Consider the following 19,929-nt stretch of genomic DNA (forward strand, 5'->3'; position numbering starts at 1 on the left):
CGGCGGGCGCGGCGGGGGCGGCGGGGCCCGAGCGGCGCGGAGCGAGCGGAGCCGCGGCGGCCGCGCGGCGGCGGCGGAGATGCGGCGGCGACGCGGCCCGGGCCCGGCCTCGGCGCTGCGACCCCGGAGCCGACGCCCGCGCGGGGGCCCGGGCTGAGCCGCGCCGGCCGCGGGATGCCGGGCTGAGCCGCCCGCCTGGCGCTGGGGACCGGGCAGGTGCGCGCGGCCCCCGCCTCCTCCGCGCGGCCCCGAGGTGAGCGCGCGGGGCCGGGGCCGGGGGTTCGGGGCCGGGCGCGGGGCGCGGGGCGCGGGGCGCGGGGCGCGGGGCGCGGGGCGCGGGGCGCGGGGCCCGGCCGGACCCCCCCCGCCCGCCCGCGGCGCACTGCGGCCCGGGGAGGCGCCGGGCTTTTTCGGGGGCCGCCGCGCGCCGCCGGGGGGGGGCGGGGGCCGGAGACCCGGATGGGGCGCGGGGCGCGGGGGGCCTCCGCGCGGGACACCCCCCCGCCGGGGTCCCGCGGGTTTTGGGGTGCGCCTCGGCGCGGGGCCGCACGGGGCGCCGGGCCCGGGGTGGGGGCTCGGCCGAGGGGGGTCCGGGCGGGGCGCCCCGGGAAGGTGCGGGGGTCCCCGCGCCCGCGCCGCCCGCCGAGCGCACCCCTCCTCCCACCGCCGCGGAGGGGCGGCGGGGGTCCCCGGCCCGGGGTGGGGGCCCCCAGAGCCGACAAAGGGGACAAAGGGAGCCTCCCCGCGCGCCGGCCCGGTGGGGGCGCCGCGGCCCCCCGCAACGCGCGGATTGGTCTCGGGGCGGGGGTCACGTGGCGCCCCCGCCCGCCGGGACGGGGCCGGGGCCGCGGGGGGCGCCCCGGGCCGGGCTGGGACCCCGCGGGTCGCCTCCCCCGGCGCCGGCCGGCCCTGGGCCCCTGCGCACCCCGGGCCGCGGTGCGGGGCGCGGGGACGGGGGGGGGGGTTTGGGGGTGTCTGGGCCGCGGGAGGGGGAGGGGGCCGGGGATTGGGCCTGGAGGCTGGGCCGGGCCTGCGCCCCACCGCCCCGGGTTTGTCTGGGCTCCCCTCGGGCTTCGCCAAATGGCCTCCGGGAAGCGTGAAGGTGGGGTCCGGGGGGGCAGCTCCCCGTCTCCCCCCCCGTCCCTCCCCACCGTGGGTTCCGCTCCTCCCTGAGGAACTTCAGGACGAGGCCGTGCGGGGGTCCGGGGTGCGGTCCGGGGGTGGGGGGGACCAGACGGATACATAAATACATCAATCCCAGCGTCCACCAGGAGCCAGCCCAGCTGCCAAAGCAGGAGGGGGAAACTGAGGCCCGGGAGCCCACAGAGAAAGCCGGGAGGCTGGGGGGGGTGAGCCAGGCCTCTCCAGACGCAGCTGTGGGACAGGGCGCGGGGGTCAGGTCTAGGAGCACCGTCCGCCCCCCGTCCCTGCCCCGGAGGCTCCCCCAGCCCTCCCTGACTCGATGGCAATCGGAGCTGTGTGACCTCGGGCAGGTGCCTGGCCCTCTCTGTGTGTGGGGGGTGCTCCAGCGCGTAATGGGATCTGTGTCCTCACCCCTTCACCTGCCCCTGCCGGCCCGGCTGGCCCCCACCATTGCGGGGGGCCTCCGGCCTACCCCCCCTCCGGCCGCGGGCAGGGAAGGGGCAGTGGAGGGAGCTGGAGGAAGGGCAGCGTGGGGCGCGAGGAGCCCGAGGAGTTGCTGGGCTCCCGGACCTGGAAGATAACAATCAAACGCTGCCCTTGGAAAAGGTGACCCTGACGTCAGCCAGAGGGACAGGTGAGCCAGTCCCCCGGGACAGAGCGCGCGCTGGTCACCGCTGCTCTTCTGGGAAGGAGGGTGTCCTGAGCTGACCCTGGGGTGTGGCCCCGTTCCCTGATGCTAGAGAATTGGGGGGCGGGGGGAGGAAGGAAGCAGGGTAGGGCTTGCCTGGAAGAGGGCTATGGGACTCCCCAAGAGGAAGCCTCGAGGGAGCATCAAGCATTATCCCCCTAGAAGGTTCCAGAGCAGTAAAAGAACGAGGGATGTTTCAGACCTGGGATTCCCCGGGGGGTGGTAGGGAAAGCTGGCCCCTGACTCACGATCGGAGAAGAGGCATGGAAGAGGGGGCATTACAGCTAGGAAAAGGACGGATGTATAGGAGTTGGCCAGGAGACAGGTCGTGTCAGCGCCTGGGGCCGCTGTTCTAGAGTGTGGGGCCTGAGAGCCGCTCCAGCTGTGGGTCTAACTCACGCAGGCCGTCCCTCCGTGCCTCAGTGTCCCCATCTGATGTCAATGGCTGAGGCGGATTCATTCGGTTCTGCCCTGGTCAGATTCACAACCAGATGGGAACAAAATCACTAACCTTTGAATTAAAGGAGGCAGCATGAGGAGTGGCTGGTGGAGCGGTTGGAGGGGTGGCTCAGGTTAGCCAATGAGCCAAAGGGACCACGGGTCCCAAGTGTGAATCCTGCTTCAGACAGAGGAAGGAAAAAAAAAGGGAAGCAGTGACTGGCTTTCCTGGCTGGAAGGTGGGGGTGTCCGGGAGCGGGAGGCGGGCTGAGGAGGAAGGAGACATCAGTGCTGGGAGACGGAGCTGAGCAGAAAGAACCAGCACCCCAGACCCCAGGGCAGCAGCAGCCTGTGCCAAGGCCCGGCGGCAGGACGCTGCCTGATGAGCTGGAGGAGCAGCCAGGAGGCCTGGGTAGCCAGAGAAGAGGGAGGAGGAGGAGGAGGCCAAGAGGGGCCAGGTAGGCCCAGGGCACTGCGCCAGGGGCTGCGGCGGCGGGGACTTGGGCTCTGACCCTGCGGGGATGTGGGAGCCGTGGAGGGCAGTGGGCAGAGGAGGGAGGGACCGGACTCGGTGCTCAGGGGTGCCCTCTGGCGGCTGCAAGGAGGACAAGACGGCGGTGGGTGGGAGCTGGGGGCCTGGTAGGCGATGATGTTGAGGGCTGGGCAGAGGAGGAGACAGTGTGGTTTTTGGATTCCACCACATGGTCTGGTTCAAATACCAGCCTGGCCACTTGGTGCCAGCGAGCCACCTGCCAGCCTGAGCTGCTTTCCCTTCCCTGCAGAGTGCTCACAACAGCTCCCCCCATCCGTCTCCTCTCCTCCCTCTCCCTCTCTCTCTTTCTGTTGGGAACACATAGTAGGTGCTGTGAGTATACAGCAGGTGCTCTTTAAGTGCTGTGCTCCAGACACAGGGAAGAACAGAGGAGGATGTATTTATTTAGTTATTTTGCCCGTCTTGGGGCTTGAACTCTGGGCCTGGGCGCTGTCCCTCAGCTCTTCAGCTCAAGGTGAGCGCTCTACCACTTGAGCCACAGCGCCACTTCCAGTTTTCTGGTGGTTTATCAGAGCTCAGAGTCTCACAGACTTTCCTGCCTGGGCTGGCTTCAAACCCCGATCCTCGGATCTCAGCCTCCTGAGTAGCTCGGATGACAGGCGTGTGTCACCAGCGCCCGGCTCATGCACACATCTGTCAGAGCCCACAGCCCTGACTGTGTTCCTGGGAGGAGGAGGTCAGCCCAGAGAGGGCCAGGCCTGAGCCCAGGCTGCATAGCTGCCCGCTGGATATGTGGCCTTGCATGTGTGTGGCTGAGAGTAGGGAAACTGAGGCCCGGGAAAAAGAGTTAGGATGGATGCGATGCCCTGGCAGACCCCCTCAGGCTTGTGGAGATGTCATGGGTGGGGCCCGGGGCTTCTACTTGGCACCCCGAGAACCCGCCCCCCCTCGCCAAGTTCCTAGACAACCCGACTGCCTGCAAAGGCAGCTGGCAGCGGCTGTAAGTGGAGCTGTAACCGGACCTGGCCGGCCGTGGTCACTCAATCCCCACAGGGGACACCAGGCCTTGCGTGGAACTGAAGGATGGAGGGGACGCCCAGCCGGGCCAGGGAGGGTGCGATGTGGGCCCTGGGATGCACAGCAAGGGCCGTGAGCCTTGGGGTCTCGGGGAGGGTGGGGCTGGGACCCCGGGCCTGGATCTCAGTGCTCATCACATGAGTGGATGAAGGTGTGTCCTTGGGTCCCGGGTCTGGGGGCCAGAGCTGGACACTGCAGGGTCAGCGTGCGGCCGGGGCGGGGCAGGGGGATTGTGGAGGTGGCCGGGGGGAGATGGAGGCAGTCCAAGAAGGCTTCCTGGAGGAGGTGGCTCCCGCTGGGGCCTTCGAGGAGGGAGGTGGTGACACTTGGCAGCCTGGCTGTACCAAGGCCAAGAAGGGCCGAGCGCACAGCCCGGGCAGGCCTGGCATGCGTGGGGCCTGGCTGCCGGGGAGAGCCAGGGCTGCGGCCATATCTGGCTGGGAGGGGGCCTTGAACATCAACAGGTGAAATCTGGTTCATTTTCCTTTCTTCCTTCCCCTCTCTCTTCTCTCTCTCTTTCTTTCTGGGCTGTCCTGGGGCTTGAACTCACGGCCTGGATACTATCATCCCTGAGCTTCTTTTGCTCAAGGATAAACTTTGCCACTTGCGCCACAGCGCCACTTCTGGCTTTTTGGTGGTTCATTCGAGATGAGAGGCTCAGAGACTTTTTCCTGCCTGGGCTGGCTTCGAACCTGGATCTTCAGATCTCAGCCTTCTGAGTAGCTAGGATGACAGGTGTGAGCCACCGGCGCCCAGCTTGGCCTTGTTTGTTGAGATGGGGTTTTGCTAACTTTTTGCCCAGGCTGGCCTTGAACCACTCTCCTCCCAATCTCCCACCCCCACATAGCTGGGATTACAGGTGTATGCCACCACGCCCGGCTAGGGGCCTCTGTCCCCAGCCGCCAGGAGTGCACACACGGGTCAGGCATGTGGTCTCATGAAGCCTTTGGTTACCCCAGGTTGGGAGGGTAAACTGAGGCCAGCTCCGTGGATGGACCCTCAGTGGCATGGCCCAGACCATCCCTTCCCCCCCCCCCATGGCACATGGCGGCCCGTGGTTTCTGGGCTCTGGGGAAGTGCCTCAGTTTCCCTACTGTGCACAGCCCTTTGCTTCTTGCATGTTCGGGTACAGGAATTAATTTAACAATGCGTGGTTATGCAAGGGCTGCATAAGTGCTTATTTTGTTCTTTGTGGAAGTGTATACTGAGCGCCCCCTGTTGGCCAGACCCCCTTGAGGTGCTGGGGGCGGGGGGGGGGGGGGGGGGGGGATTGTGCCCTCCCCAGGGTTCGGAGGTCAGCGCGGGGCTGCATGGGAAGCTTCCCACCTGGCCCCAGAGGGGCTGATCCTGTGGGGTCTCCTGGGAGGGGCAGGTGGGAGCTGACTTCTGGAAAGATCCCTGTGCTGGCTGGCGGGGTGGGCTGGGCCTCATCAGGGACCTGTGGGAAACAAGACCAGAAGGAAGGCCAGGACAGCCCTCGAGTATGGAATATTCCCTTCCTCTGGGGTCCCCCAGCCCTAGGCTTCCCATTTAGCAGCTGCGTCCTCTGCGGGGAACACGGCTCCCAAACCCAAGCCTCAGTTTCTCCACCGGCAAAGTGGGCTTCCGGCTTCTCCGAGCCCACTCTGCTCCTCCCTCTTGCTTCAGATGCGAACAGACAGCTGTAAGAATGAGCATTTATTGGGTACCGGCTGTATGCCAGGCACTGTATTGGTACCACCACCACCACGGGCCTGTGAGCAGGGTCTCCTTCCCCATTTACAGAGCGGGGAAACCAGAGAGGGAGCAAGATCTGTCCTGAGTCACACAAGCACAGAAGTAGCAGAGTTGGGATTAAAACTCACAGCTTGGTTCTGGAGCAAAGCCCCTAGTGTAGTTTTAGTTTGAGATGAGCACTAGGGAGGCTGAAGCAGGAGGATCGATGGCTGCAGTCACACACACACACACACACACACACACACACACACACACACGGACTGAAAGCTGGGGCTTGGCCTTGCTCGCCAGCCATCGGTTCACAGCAGTCAGCCCTTGGGCAAGCATTGTAGAGAATAGAAACACAGCATGCGGTCTCTATAGGCTGGAATACTATGCAGTCATGAAAAGGAAGGGACTCATCACCTGCTCCACCATGGAGGACAGACACCCTGGATGCCCGAGCCTGGCGACATGCCGGAGGTGGCAGATGGGAGGAGGTGGGGCCAGGGGCAGAGAGGGGATGGGGGTTCACACTGTGAACGGAGGCAGCCTGTCAGCGTCGGAGGTGGAAGGAAGGTTCTGGAAGCAGCGGGTAGGGACAGCCATACAACAAAGTGAACTTAGGAGCTGCTGCCGGGCCACGCTCTCCCACGCCGTTCAGATGGTCCGTTCTGCAGGACGTCTGTTTGTGGAAAGAAGATGCCGGAGCTGGCCAAGCACTGGGGTGGCAGGTGTTCTGGGTGGGGGGGAAGGAAGGCACACAGACATACAGCCCCCCTCCAGGGTAGGCTGCAGGCAGGGTCAGAGGTCAGCCTCCCTGTGTGCCAAGCAGAGTGCAGAGTCTGGGGCCCCGAGGGGCCGGGGAAGGAAGCCACGTAAGGAAAGCTCGGGACACGTGGATTCCGGCCGTGCTGACTCACAAATCCCGGAAGCCGGGGGGTCACGGAGAGGAAAGCCAGGCGGGCCACACGGGGTCTTCCTGTTTTGGGTCCTGACCGTAGGAGATCGGCTCACCCTGGGGAGGGGGGGGGGTCTCTGTTCCCCCACCCTGAAGCCACAAGGCCAGGCCAAGCCCTCCCTGCCGCTCAGATGGGGAAACTGAGGTCCCGGGTCTGCTGGAGACTTCCCAGAGCAAGGAGGCCGCTGTGATTCTGACGCGGGTCCCCCCAGGCCCAGGATGGAACCCCCTCCTTTCTGATCGGGAGGGGGCCTGGCCAAGGCCCTCCAGGCTGGGAAGGCTGGGCGCCAGAGGCCCAGCCCCGCGATGGGAGAAGGAAGAAGCAGGCGCCCGCGGAGGTAGTGGGGCGCCCGTCTCAGAGGTACCCAAGCTGGGGACCCAGGGGGGCCGGGAGCAGGACCTGAGGAGGCAGTGAGATCCTCCCTACCGTTCCCGTTAGCTCCCGTGTGGTGGTCTACAAAATTCCCAGGAACCGTTCTCCATTATTATTTGTTGTTGTTAGCTGCCAGAGCCCAGGTTTGAACTCAGGACCTCTAGCTGGCTTGACTTTCCTGTTCAAGGCTGTGCCCCTGGAGCCAGGCCTGCCGTCCAGCTTTTGACTGGTTCATCGAGAGATAGAGAGTCTCTGACTTTTCTGCCTGGGCTGGGCTTCGAACCACGATCCTCCGGCCCACGGCCTCCCGCATAGCCAGCATAGCCAGGATTCCAGACGTGCGCTGCCCCCAGCCTGGCTGTCATTTTAGTTTCCAGTATTGGGGGCCGGGGATGGAGAGGGTTGAACCTAGGTCCTCAGCACACACGGGCCAGGGCCAGCAGGCACCCTCTAGCCGGTCAGGTGCGTCCAGACGCCGCGTGGAGGCCGGGGGGGCGGCGGGCTGCGCGTGGGGTGGGCTCCGACCTTGTCCTGTCTGTCATCACCTCCTGCTCTCCCGGCCCTCCCTCGCCTCATCCTGAAGCTGTGCCGTGCATTGCATCGTTTGGTGGCGGTGGGGTCGGGTTTTAATGATTAATTAGCTAATTTTTGCCACCAGTTTGGTTGTTTTTTCCAATTCCTCCCCGCGTGGGAAATGCTGGCCAGGCCGTGGCGCTCCCCCTGCGGGCCGCGCGCGGGGCTGCAGGCGCGGGCTCACGGTCCCTCCCCTCCCTTCCCTCCCTCTTCTCTCCTCCCTCTCTTCCCCTCCCCTTCCCTCCCTCCCCTCAACTCCCCCTTCCCCCCAGGTGTCACGCCAGCCCCCCTGGCCCTCGCCATGCGGACCCCGCGAGCGCCCCCTCCCCGCCTGGCCCTGCTGCTGCTGCTGCTCCTGGGGGTGGCCCACGGCCTCTTCCCGGAGGAACCTCCGCCCCTCAGCGTGGCCCCCCGGGATTGTGAGTTGTGGCTGTTGAAGGGGGGGTGAGGGCGAGGAGGGGGGAATCTTGCTTCAGCCATGCTGGCCTCACACCTCCCCTAGAAATGGCCTGACCTCAGCTCCCCTCCCCCATCTCGCCTCTCCTTCACCCCCTCCCTCCTCCCCTCCCTCCCAGATCTGAGCCACTACCCCGTGTTCGTGGGCAGCGGGCCGGGGCGCCTGACCCCCGCCGAGGGCGCCGACGACCTCAACATCCAGCGGGTGCTGCGCGTGAACAGGACGCTGTTTATTGGGGACAGGTATGGGGAGGCTGGGGGTGCCCATGAGAGCACGGAGCGCGGATTCGAGGTGCTGCATGCATGCCGTGTGGTGGGACCATGGGGGCGCTGGGTGCTACTGAGCGCCACAGAGGGGTGTCCTTGGGGGAGGGGGCCACTCGGCCATGGAATCACCGTGGGGAACTCTCAAAGGCAATCCGGAGGGCTTCTCTGAGGAGGTGACTTTGGCTTGAGACCTAAATGATTTTTTTTCAGTCACAGGAAACTTTCTAAATGTTCTAGGTGGAGGGCACCGCCGGGGCAAAGGCCCTGGGGCAGGAGGGAGCCTGGCCTATGGGAGCAAGAGGGAGGAGGAGCAGGGCCCTGGGGGTCGCGGGGAGGATCTGGCTTTGACCCTGAGTGGGGTGGGAGCCGTGGAGGGCAGTGGGCAGAGGAGGGAGGGACCGGACGCGGTGCCCATGGGTGGCCTCTGGTGTCTGCCGCAGTGAGAAGCTGGAAGGTTCTGGGTGCTTTTGAGGGGCAGCGTCTGCAGCACTGGCCCATGGGTTGTACTGAGGAGGAGAAAGAACAGTGTGGGGTTGGGGTTCCTCCCGGGTTGTGGGATCTGAGCCTCGGCATGAACAGAGACATGCCCTCAGCAGGGGAGGGGCAGGTCTGGGGGGACCTGGAGCAGCCAGCTGGACCCCCGAGTCTGCGGGCTAGAGATAGGTTTGGAGGTGTAGTAGGGTTGTAGACTGGGCTCAGGAGGCGTGGGGGGGGGGGTAGGGAGAGCCCCAGCTCTGCACCCTGGCAGAGGGGGGTGGCCCCACGGGCGGCAGCACGTGCGGGGTGTGGAGGAGAGGGGGTGACCAGCTGCGGTGACCAGGGGGTGAAATGCTCCGGGTGGGGGGAGAGGGTGGAGGAGGCACCGCCTGCAGGGATGAAGCGGGGAGGGGAAGAGCGGGGTGCCAGCCCCCTTGGGGCACACCCCCAGGAGGGGGCCGTGGGTGTGACAGGCCTGGACCACTGGGGGACCGGGCCCTGGGTGGGGGGCTTTGTTGGGGCTGCGCCTGGCAGAGTCTTAGACTCCCCGGGTGGATGGGGTGCGGGTGTGGGGAGCCCCACCCCGCTCACGACGCCCCTCCCACAGAGACAACCTGTACCGGGTGGAGCTCGAGCCCCCCACTTCCACGGAGCTGCGGTACCAGCGGGTGAGGACGGGGCGCGGGGCCTGGAGCGCCAGAGGAGGAAGTGGGGGGCCCTGGTGGACCCAGCCGTGCCCACCAGGCACTGGCCCCCCACCCGGCTCAGGAGCTCTCTTTGCCTACAGAAGCTGACCTGGCGTTCCAACCCTAACGACATCGACGTGTGCAGAATGAAGGGCAAGCAGGAGGTGAGTGGGCGGTGCCTCAGCCACACCCACCCCGCCGCGGCCCCGCCCCCGCCGCGGCAGCCCGCCCCGCCCACCGTGCACAGGCCACGCCCCCGCCTCACCCACCGAGCAAGGCCCCGCCCCCAAGAGCACCCCGCCGCGGCCCCGCCCCCGCCGCGGCGGCCCGCCCCGCCCACCGTGCACAGGCCACGCCCCCGCCTCACCCACCGAGCACAGGCCCCGCCCCCAAGAGCACCCAGCCGAGGCCCTGCCCCCGCCGCGGCCGCCACGCCCATGCCCAGCGTACACAGACCCAGCCCAGGCCACGCCCCCGAGAGCACCCCACCGCGGCCGCCCCGCCCACGCCCCACCCTCCCACCGTGCACAGGCCATGCCCCCAAGAGCAACATGCCCCGCCCACCGTGCACAGACCACGCCCCACCTACATGGCCACAACCCTAAGCGCACCCAACACGTGGCCACGCCCCCAGCCACATCCAACACGCCAGGGCCACGCCCCAGCTAATCCCAGCCTGCTCTGACCACGCCCCCAATTGCATCCAGCATTCCACCACCACGCCCCCAACCTGGTCACGTTCATTGGGCGCTGGCCACGCCCAAGCTACGCCCAGCCTCCCCATTCTCCCCGCCCCCCCCGCCCCCCCGCCAGTGCAGACCTGGTCCACATCCCCCACCCCTACCGCTGCTTCCTTCTCCGGAAGCCCTAGGTCCATCTGGGCTCCTCCCTCTGCCACAGCCACGCCCACCTCCACAGAACCACGCCCACACCGGCTTCCCTCTGTCCCCTCCCCACCCCAGGGCGAGTGCAGGAACTTTGTGAAGGTGCTGCTGCTCCGGGATGAGTCCACGCTATTCGTGTGCGGCTCCAACGCCTTCAATCCCGTGTGTGCCAATTACAGTGTGAGTCTGCCCGTGCGTGCCCATAGCCACCTCCTCCAGGATGCCTTCCTGAATCTACCCCTGCCCCAGGCTCCACAGGAGCCAGTGCTGTCCAAAGGAGGCCCTGTAGGGCTCAAGGGACCCCTGAGCAGCTAGTCATAGGACTGACCAGGATTGACTACAGACCAGAGAGGTCAAGGGACTGGACAAGGTCACACAGTAATCTGTGCTGAAGCAGGACTACTGGAGTGGGAAGCTGGGAGGTTCCAGACATGGCCAGGGGAGTGGTCACTCAGGCCTGGTCCTCCTGCAGATGGACACACTGCAGCCTCTGGGGGACAACATCAGCGGTATGGCCCGGTGCCCATATGACCCCAAGCACGCCAATGTTGCCCTCTTCTCAGGTGAGTGAACCCTGGACCCCCACACCACAGGGTCAGCCAGGCCCAGGCAGGCCTAGCACAGACAGCTGGGTGACCAGTCCACTGGCTGTGGGACGGCCCAGGCCAGGAGTGCAACCAGATGTCAGGGTGTGGGTGGGGTGGCTAGACAAAGTCTGGGGTCTGTAATTCAACCTGGGATCCAGGCTCAGCTGGGCTTGTACTAGAGCCTGTATTGGGACCTCATTAGAGATCTAGGCTCAGCATATCAAGGCAGAGCTGGGTTTGATACTCATGTTGAAGCAGGAATCAGTCTAGATTTGTGTTTGGATGGTGCCCTGGCTCAGCCTGGAGACAGACGCACCCCTGGGTAGGGGTTGGGTCAAGGCAGGCTCTCTTCTTTTTTCTTTTTTTTTTTTTTTTGGTCGGTCGTGGGCCTTGAACTCTGGGCTTGGGAGCTGTCCCTGTACTCTTCAGCTCAAGACCAGCACTCTACTGCTTGAGCCACAAAGCCACTTCTGGTTTTCTAGTGGTTTTTGTTAGATATAAGAGCCTCACAGACTTTCCTGCCCGGGCTGGCTTTGAACCTCGATCCTCAGATCTCAGCCTCCTGAGTAGCTAGGATGACAGGCGAGAGCCACGGGCGCCTGGCTACGGCAGACTCTTTTTTTACCCACACTGACTGCTCTGGGCCTCTCCACTGCCTCCTCTCCCCCTCCCCCTCGCTGGGATCCAGATGGAATGCTTTTCTCAGCCACGGTGACCGACTTCCTAGCCATCGATGCTGTCATCTACCGCAGCCTTGGGGACCGGCCCACCCTGCGCACTGTAAAACACGACTCCAAGTGGTTCAAAGGTGAGGCCTGGAAAGGCTACGAGCCTATACCTAGAACCTAGACATCCATCCAATCCCCCCACCAGAGTAAGAGCCCCAGAGGTGCCACAGAGAGGACTCTTACCTCATCTTTGCAATGATTGGCCTTTTTAAAAATTACTGTTATTGTTATTATGAAGGTGATGTACAGAGGGGTTACAGTTATATAAGTCAGGTAAAGCGTATGTTCTTTTTGGACAGTGTCCCCTGTTCCCTTTCTCTCTCCCAATTTTTCCTCCCATCTCCAACCACAAGTTGTATAGTTCATTTTCAACACAGCATCCAGTGAGTACCACTATTGCATTAGTTTACCCTTTGTCCCTTCATTTCTGTATCCCATTCTTAGGTTCCCAAAGACAGATAAATGAACAAACAAGACAAAAAGAAATCTAGGTGCCTGTGGCTCACGCCTATAATCCTACCTACTCAAGAAGGCTAAGATCTGAGGATCTCGGTTCAGCCTGGGCAGGAAAATCTGAGATTCTTTTTTTTGGGGGGGGGAAAAGGTCCAGTCGTGGGGCCTGAACTCTGGGCCTGGGTGCTGTCCCTTAGCTCTTCAGCTCAAAGCTAGCGCTCTACCACTGAGCTACCTTCCCAGCCCCTGAGATTCTTATCTCCAGTGAACCAACAGAAAACCAGAAGTGGTGCTGTAGCTCAAAGTGGTAGAGTGCTAGCCTTGAGCAAAAGAGCTCAGAGAAAGTACCTAAGCCCTGAGATCAAGCCCCGTGAACAAAACAAAACAAAAAAAGACAAAAGAAAACAAACAAAAATAACAACAAATGGACACTGGATGGCTCACGCCTATAATCCTAGCTACTCAGGAGGCTGAGATCTGAGGATCGTGGTTCAAAGCCAGCCCGGGGAAGAAAGCCCACGAGACTCTTAAGAAAGAAAGGAAGAAAGGAAGGAAGGAAGAGCAATTTTATTTATTTTTTGCCAGTTCTGGGGCTTAAACTCAGGTCCAAGTGCTGTCTCTGAGCCTCTGTGCTCAAGGCTAGCACTCGCTCTGCTACTTGAGCCACAGCACCACTTCTGGCTTTTCCTGAGTAGTTAATTGGAGATAAGAGTCTCATAGACCTTCCTGCCTGGGCTGGCTTCCAATTGCGATCCTCAGAGCTCAGCCTCCTGAGTAGCTAAGATGACAGGCGTGAGCCACTGGCACTGGCAAATTAGCAAACCTGTTCATATTGCAGAGAAGCCAGCCTAGATCCCCCTTTGATCATAAAACTGACCCAGCCCCCTGCTGATGCCGGGGCCGGCTCTGACCTCCTCTCCCACAGAGCCCTACTTTGTCCACGCGGTGGAGTGGGGCAGCCATGTCTACTTCTTCTTCCGGGAAATCGCCATGGAGTTTAACTACCTGGAAAAGGTGAGGCTCTGCTCCCCGGCAGACCAGAGGATGCCTAGCTCCCCCCAGTGCCCTATAGCCAGACCCTGGCCACCACCTCGCTCTTCCTCATCCACTGTCTGACCATCTTCCCATAACCCCCTCACCCACTTCCGTTCTGACACCTGCAGCTCCAACCACCCACCCGTCACACCCCATCATCCCATGTCCATCCACCATCCATCCAGCAACCTAAAACCCACCAGCATGCTAACCAGTCCACTCATATCCCATCTACCCATCCATCCATCCATTCAGCCATCCATCAGCCATCCCTTCATCCATCTATCTGTCCATCTGGTCATCTGTCTACCCATCTGTCCACCCATCTGTCTATCCAGCCATCCACCCTACAACCATCCATCCAGCCATCCATCCATCTTATCTGTCCATCCATCTATCATCCATTTATCCAGCCATCCGTCTTCTACCCACCCATCCATCCACCCATCTATCCATCCACCCATCCATCCACCCATCTATCTGTTCCTCTACTCATCCAGCCATCCAATCATCTATTTCATCGGTCCATACATCTGTCCACCCACCCACCATCCACCCATCTACCCAGCCATCCAGTCACATACCCACCTAAAGCCTTCAATCCATCCATCTACCCATCCATCCATCAATCTGTCCACCCAGCCATCCAACTCTCTACCCATCCATCTTTCCATCCGTCATCCATCTACCCATCCATCCAATCATCTACCCACCTAAAACCTTCAATCCATCCATCCATCAAGCTGTCCACCCAGCCATTCAACCCTCTACTCATCCATCCATCCATCCATCCACCTCTCTCCTTGTTTCCTTGTCATCCTCCCTCCCTCAGGTCCTCCCTCCCTGCACCCTGAATGCTGTCTCCCCCACACTGCTCTCCATCACCCCCACCCTACCTGTCCCTCAGCCCCTCAGCCATGAATGCAGACTTGTGCACTTACCACTCCTGGAACCTTGCCCTGCTCATCTCCCTTTGTGGCGCCTTGGTTTCCCTATTTGTGCAGTGAGGATACTGTCCTTTGTGGGGCTTTGGGAAGGTCAGCCCAGCCTAGATGGTGGGCAGTGTGGTCTGTGACACTCACGTTGCCCTCTGACCCCCATCCTGGCCAGGTGGTGGTGTCCCGCGTGGCCCGAGTGTGCAAGAACGATGTGGGGGGCTCCCCGCGTGTGCTAGAGAAGCAGTGGACGTCGTTCCTGAAGGCGCGGCTCAACTGCTCCGTGCCAGGGGACTCCCACTTCTACTTCAACGTGCTGCAGGCTGTGACCGGAGTGGTCAGCCTGGGGGGCCGGCCTGTCATCCTAGCTGTCTTCTCTACTCCCAGCAACAGGTCAGCCAGTGGCCACAAGGGGGCAGAAACTCTCTGAGTTCCTTTGGTCAGAAGTAGACAGGCAGGTGGGACTTCATCCTCAGGAAAAGGGACCTTCCAGAAAAGGAGTAGGGGGGGAGAGAAGAGACATGGAACCAGACTGTGAAGTGAGATGGAAGAAGACAGATCATTCCAAGTTGGGAGGATAGGTAGCATGTGCAAAGGCCCTGAGGCTGAGTTGGGTGTTTTAAGTCTGTGTGAGGTAGCTGGTGTGGCAGGAGTGGGGGAATGTGGTGGCAGTGGGTGGAGGAGCAGCTGGGGAGCAAGGGGCAGGAGAGGGACCAAGTCAGGTTTGTGTTTTCATAACATCCCCTGATAAGTGGTTTGTGAGCCAAGTAGCCGTGGGAGGCTGGACATTCACATATGGGTGCCTGGACATGGGGTGGTTCGGGAGGAAGCTGACAGGGCCCTGGGCAGGTGAGAGGCGGAACAAGGGGCTATCTTTGGTGCAGGGAAGGGAACACCTGGCAGGCAGCCCTGAGGTCAGGGACCATGGTGCTGCCCCCCCACAAGCTCACCTCCGACCCCCCGCAGCATCCCGGGCTCCGCGGTCTGTGCCTTCGACATGACCCAGGTGGCCGCGGTGTTTGAAGGCCGCTTCCGCGAGCAGAAGTCCCCAGAGTCCATCTGGACGCCGGTGCCAGAAGAGCAGGTGCCCAGGCCGAGGTGAGGGCCCGGCGCGGGCCGGGGGCCCGGGGGCGGCCAGCCACTGCCCAGAGCAGCCGAGCCCGTCCCAAACATGGGGGGACAGAGGTGTCCCCCCCGACCTGGGGCCAGTGGAGGGTCCCCGGGGCCACGGCTCATTTGTGGGTCCCCGGCCTCATGCCCCCCAGGCCCGGCTGCTGCGCGGCGCCCGGCTCGCAGTACAACGCGTCCAGCGCGCTGCCCGACGACATCCTCAACTTCGTCAAGACGCACCCGCTGATGGACGAGGCGGTGCCTTCGCTGGGCCACGCCCCCTGGATCGTGCGCACTCTGATGCGGTCAGCGCTGGTGGGCGGGGCCTCGCTGGGGGCGGGGCCGGGCTAAGGGGTGGGCATTGTGAGGGACGGGGGGGAGGGGCCTACCGGGGAGGGAGACTTGTGGAAGTGTGGGCAGACCTGTCCTGGGTGGTGGGCGTGGCCTTGCTAAGCCACGCCCCCATGTTTCCAGTGTCTAGTGCCATCGGCGTGTGGGGCGGAGCCTGAGGCGGTCCGGGCTGTGGGCGGGGCCTGGGGTGGACAGTGGCTCTGAGCCCTGGCCAGGGGTTGTCTAAGTAAGGGTGGGGCAGGGGCCGTGTACAGGGGGAAGATGCCAAGCGCTGGCGGCCCACGCCTGTAATCCTAGCTGATCAGGAAACATCTGAGGATCGAAGTTCAAAGCCAGCCCAGGCAGAAAAAGCCCCCACTTACCTCCAATTAACCACTCAAAAACCAGAAGTGGAGCGGTTGCTCCAATGGTAGAGCGCTCACCTTGAGCGCAAAGAGGCTCAGGTACCGTGCCCAGGCCCTGAGTTCAAGACCCACAACTGACAAACGAGAAAGAACGAAAGCAAGCAAGCAAGAGATGGAGAAAGGGGAGGAGCCTTGTCTAAATGGGGGCTGGACCTTGTGGTGGGCGGAGACTTCTCAGGTCACACCCCCACGGGCGCTGGTGGGTGGGGCTTCATTAGGGGCAGGGCCAGGTCTGATTGAGGGGCAAGGGCCGGGCATGGGCGGGCCTGCTGGAAGGTGGGTGGGGCCTGGGTGGGTGGGCCAGGCTTGTGGGGCGGGGCCTCGTCTGAATGGGGCGGGGCCTGGCGGAACAGGAGCAGGTGCCAGCAGTGGGCCAAGTCCAGGCTAGGGAACCGGGCGGGGCCGGCGCAGGCTGTGTGGTGGCGAGTGTGAACTTCCTACCGGGGCTCACATGCAGCTCAGCTCAGCTCACCTCTCTGGGGGCCCCGTTTGTCCACGTGCACTCACGTAACCACGCAGGGGGGGTGGACTCGGTGTCCAGGAGGCCTCAGAGAGTAGAGGCCGACCTGACACCCCCTCCCGCCCCTCTCTCCGCCCGCAGGCATCCGCTCACCCGGGTGGCCGTGGACGTGGGCGCCGGGCCCTGGGGCAACCAGACGGTGGTCTTCCTGGGCTCTGAGGTAGGCACTGTCCTCAAGTTCCTCGTCCGGCCCAACGCCAGCCACTCGGGGACCGCGGGACCCAGTGTCTTGTTGGAGGAGTTTGAGACCTACCGGCCGGACAGGTGAGGCCAGGCATGGCTGGGGAGGGTGGGCCTGCAGGCGGAGAGCCCGGGGCTCACTCCTCCTTGTCTGGGGTGCCCAGGTGCGGACGACCCGGCAGCAGTGGAGAGACGGGGCAGCGCCTGCTGAGCCTGGAGCTGGACGCGGCCTCGGGCGGCCTGCTGGCGGCCTTCCCTCGCTGCGTGGTGCGCGTGCCTGTGGCCCGCTGTCAGCAGTACTCAGGGTGCATGAAGTGAGTGCTCGCACCCACCCTCCGCCAGCCCTGGGTGGGGAGGAAGGGAGGTGACAGAGAAGGGGAGGGAATAACCCGTGCCAAGGCCCTGGGGCAGCATGAAGGCCCATGTGGCTGAGCTAGGGGCAGAGAGGGAAAAGGGAGAAGGTATGGGTGGATGGCACAGGTAGTGCAGCACCCTGTGAGCTGCAGGATGGACTTTGACTTTGACTCTGAGGGAGGTGGAAGTCTTGGGCTGTGGGCCGAAGCACTCTGCTCGTAGGCATGCTCTAGTGGGCCATCGTGGGAGAACGGGCTCTGGGAGTGAGAACGAGGTAGGGATGGGATGGAGGCTGTTTGTAGCTCTATCCGGGTGGTGGCTGTGGAGGGAGCACTGCTGGGCTTGGTGTGAGCACCGAGCCTCCCCCACCAAAAAAAAAGATCGGGACCCCACATCCTAAGCCAGCTTGCCTCGGGTCTGCAACTTGGTCTACAGTTAACTTCCTGGGTGAGCTCAGCAAGGCCCAGAGCACAGTGGGACCCTTGAGGTGACTTTGGATTGCTCCTTTAGGAACTGTATCGGCAGCCAGGACCCCTACTGTGGATGGGCCCCGGACGGCTCTTGCATTTTCCTCAGTCCAGGAACCAGGTACAGAAGAAGAGGGTTGGCATCTGACCCCTGACCCCCGAGGGTCTCCACTCGGCTGAGTGAGGACCCTGTCCCTCTGTCCCTCTTAGAGCCACCTTTGAGCAGGACGTGTCCGGGGCCAGCACATCAGGTTTAGGGGATTGCACAGGTGAGTAGTGGGGGGGGGTAGTGCTAGACTGGGACCCCCATCCCCGCCGTGCTGCAGGTTAAGCTTCCATGGGTCCCACTTGCACAGGAAGGAAGAGGCAGATTCCAAAATGCAGGGGCACTGAGCAGACTCCCAAAGGGACAAGAGGCGCTGTTAAGCAGACAGATGGACGCCTTTGAATAGACAGTCACATTAGGAGTGGGCTCAAATGGGAGAGCTCTTGCTTCAGATGTGCGAGGCCCTGGAGTTCCACTCTCAGCACAGAATTCAAAAGAGTTAGGGCCAGGCATGGTGGCTTACCTCTGTAATCAGGTATTCAGGAGGTGGAGGTTGGGGAGATCTTGGGGTCAGAGCCCGGCTTTCTGGAGACCCACAACACAATTAATAAGCCAGGTGCAGCGATTCCAACCTGCCATTCCCAGGAGGCAGCAGGAGGAGAAACGGATCTTAATCCTCCGGCAAAAGTGCCAGGACCCTATGGAAGAAGTGATGAGAGTCCCAAGAAGCCTGGGTTTAGATCCAGCGGTAGGGGGCGTGGCTCAGATGATAGAGGTCACACTCAAGACCTAGGGGGCGTGGCTCAGGGCAAGACTCAAACGATGGGTGTGACGCAAGTGGGAGGGGCGTGGCTCGAGCGTAGGGGGCGTGGCTCCACTGAGTGGGCCACATTCAAGTGATAGGGTTGAGACTCCAATGACAGGGGGCGTGACTGGAATCGTGTGGGCGGGACTCGCTGCAGGGGCGGGGCTTGCGCGGGGCGGGGCTCAACAGGTCACTTTCAAGGATGGGGGGTGTGACTCCAGCGACAGGGGGCGTGGCAAGGGCGTGTGGGCGGGGCTCAGGCTGTCGAGGTGTGGCTAGCGCGTCGAGGCGTGACTGAGGGGAGCCACGCACTAGTGGTGGGGGCGTGGTTCAGGCCGTAGGGGGCGTGGCTCGTTCCCAGGGCGGGCCGGGCCGAGCGCCGGGGGAGCGGGGCGGGGACCAGAGCCCGCCTCGGCCCTCACCTCCCCGCCCTCCCGCAGGACTGCTGCGCGCCAGCCTGTCGGAGGAGCGCGCGGGGCTGGTGTCGGTGAACCTGCTGGTGACGTCGTCGGTGGCGGCGTTCGTGGTGGGCGCCGTGGTGTCGGGCTTCAGCGTGGGCTGGTTCGTGGGGCTGCGCGAGCGGCGCGAGCTGGCGCGGCGCAAGGACAAGGAGGCCATCCTGGCGCACGGCGGCGGCGAGGCGGTGCTGAGCGTGAGCCGCCTGGGCGAGCGGCGGGCGGCGGGCGGCGGGGGCCGCGGCGGGGCCGGCGGCGGGCCGGGGGTGCCCCCCGAGGCCCTGCTGGCGCCCCTCATGCAGAACGGCTGGGCCAAGGCCACGCTGCTGCAGGGGGGCCCGCACGACCTGGACACGGGGCTGCTGCCCACGCCCGAGCAGACGCCGCTGCCGCAGAAGCGCCTGCCCACCCCGCACCCGCACCCGCACGCGCTGGGGCCCCGCGCCTGGGACCTGGCCCACCCCCTGCTCCCCGCCTCCGCCTCGTCCTCGCTGCTGCTGCTGCTGGCTCCGGCCCGGGCCCCCGAGCAGCCCCCCGCGTCCGCCGAGCCGGGCCCCGACGGCCGCCTGGGCGGCCCCCGATCGGGCCGCGCGTCCCACGGGGGCGACTTCCCGCTCACGCCGCACCCCAGCCCGGACCGCCGGCGGGTGGTGTCGGCGCCCACCGGGCCCTTGGACCCAGCCTCGGCCGGCGACGGCCTGGCGCGGCCCTGGAGCCCCCCGCCCACCGGCAGCCTGCGGAGACCCGGGCCGCCGGGGCCCCCGGCCGCCGCCCTGCGCCGCACGCACACGTTCAACAGCGGCGAGGGCCGGCCCGGGGACCGCCACCGCCGCCCGCACGCGCGGCCCAGCACGGACCTGGCCCACCTCCTCCCCTATGGGGCGGGGGACCGGACTGCGCCCCCCGGGCCCTAAGGCGGGGCGCCCCCCCACCCCAACCCCCGTGCCTCTGCGGTGCCAACCCGGGAGCCGGAGGGGGCGCCCGGCGGCCCGGCCACCCGCGTGGGGGGCGCCCCCACCCCGGCCACGCGCAAGCACAAGCCGCTCCCCCGCCCGTGCCCGCCGGGGGCCGCGGGGGGGGCGCGGGCATCGGGGCCGCGGACGGAGGCCGCCCCGCACCCCGCGCGCACGGCGGCGGCTTTGGCGTTTGTTTTTTTTTGTAACTAATTGCACAACTCCGTTCTCGGGGTTGGTGGCCGGGGGCGCGGGGGGCCTCGGCGTGGGGGGCGGCCGCGGGGCACCGCTGCAGACCCGCGCCCCCGCCCCGCCCGCCAGGCTCCCCCGGCCCT

At 64.3% G+C, this 19,929-nt stretch overlaps 1 protein-coding gene across 2 annotated transcripts; it reads left to right on the plus strand.

The window, feature by feature from the left end:
* Nucleotides 1-208: 208 nt before the first annotated feature.
* Sema6b (semaphorin 6B) lies at nt 209-19,674 on the plus strand. Of its 2 annotated transcripts, none has more exons than XM_042669942.1 (17): nt 209-253; nt 7,714-7,860; nt 8,017-8,140; nt 9,249-9,309; nt 9,429-9,491; nt 10,290-10,391; nt 10,684-10,774; nt 11,487-11,606; nt 12,905-12,993; nt 14,125-14,342; nt 14,916-15,047; nt 15,215-15,364; nt 16,416-16,598; nt 16,679-16,828; nt 17,379-17,456; nt 17,546-17,604; nt 18,627-19,674. In XM_042669942.1, exons 2-17 carry the CDS (start codon nt 7,743-7,745, stop codon nt 19,553-19,555), a joined length of 2,667 nt encoding a protein of 888 aa, XP_042525876.1. In that variant the 5' UTR covers nt 209-253; nt 7,714-7,742; the 3' UTR covers nt 19,556-19,674. The 2 variants fall into 2 exon arrangements, with proteins under 2 accessions (XP_042525876.1, XP_042525875.1); XM_042669941.1 differs by lacking the exon at nt 209-253 and adding an exon at nt 6,551-6,856.
* The last annotated feature ends 255 nt before the right edge of the window (nt 19,675-19,929 follow it).

The sequence above is a fragment of the Dipodomys spectabilis genome, unplaced genomic scaffold (genome assembly GCF_019054845.1).
Source record: "Dipodomys spectabilis isolate Male_0828 unplaced genomic scaffold, ASM1905484v1 ptg000511l, whole genome shotgun sequence".
Taxonomy (NCBI): Eukaryota; Metazoa; Chordata; class Mammalia; order Rodentia; family Heteromyidae; genus Dipodomys; species Dipodomys spectabilis.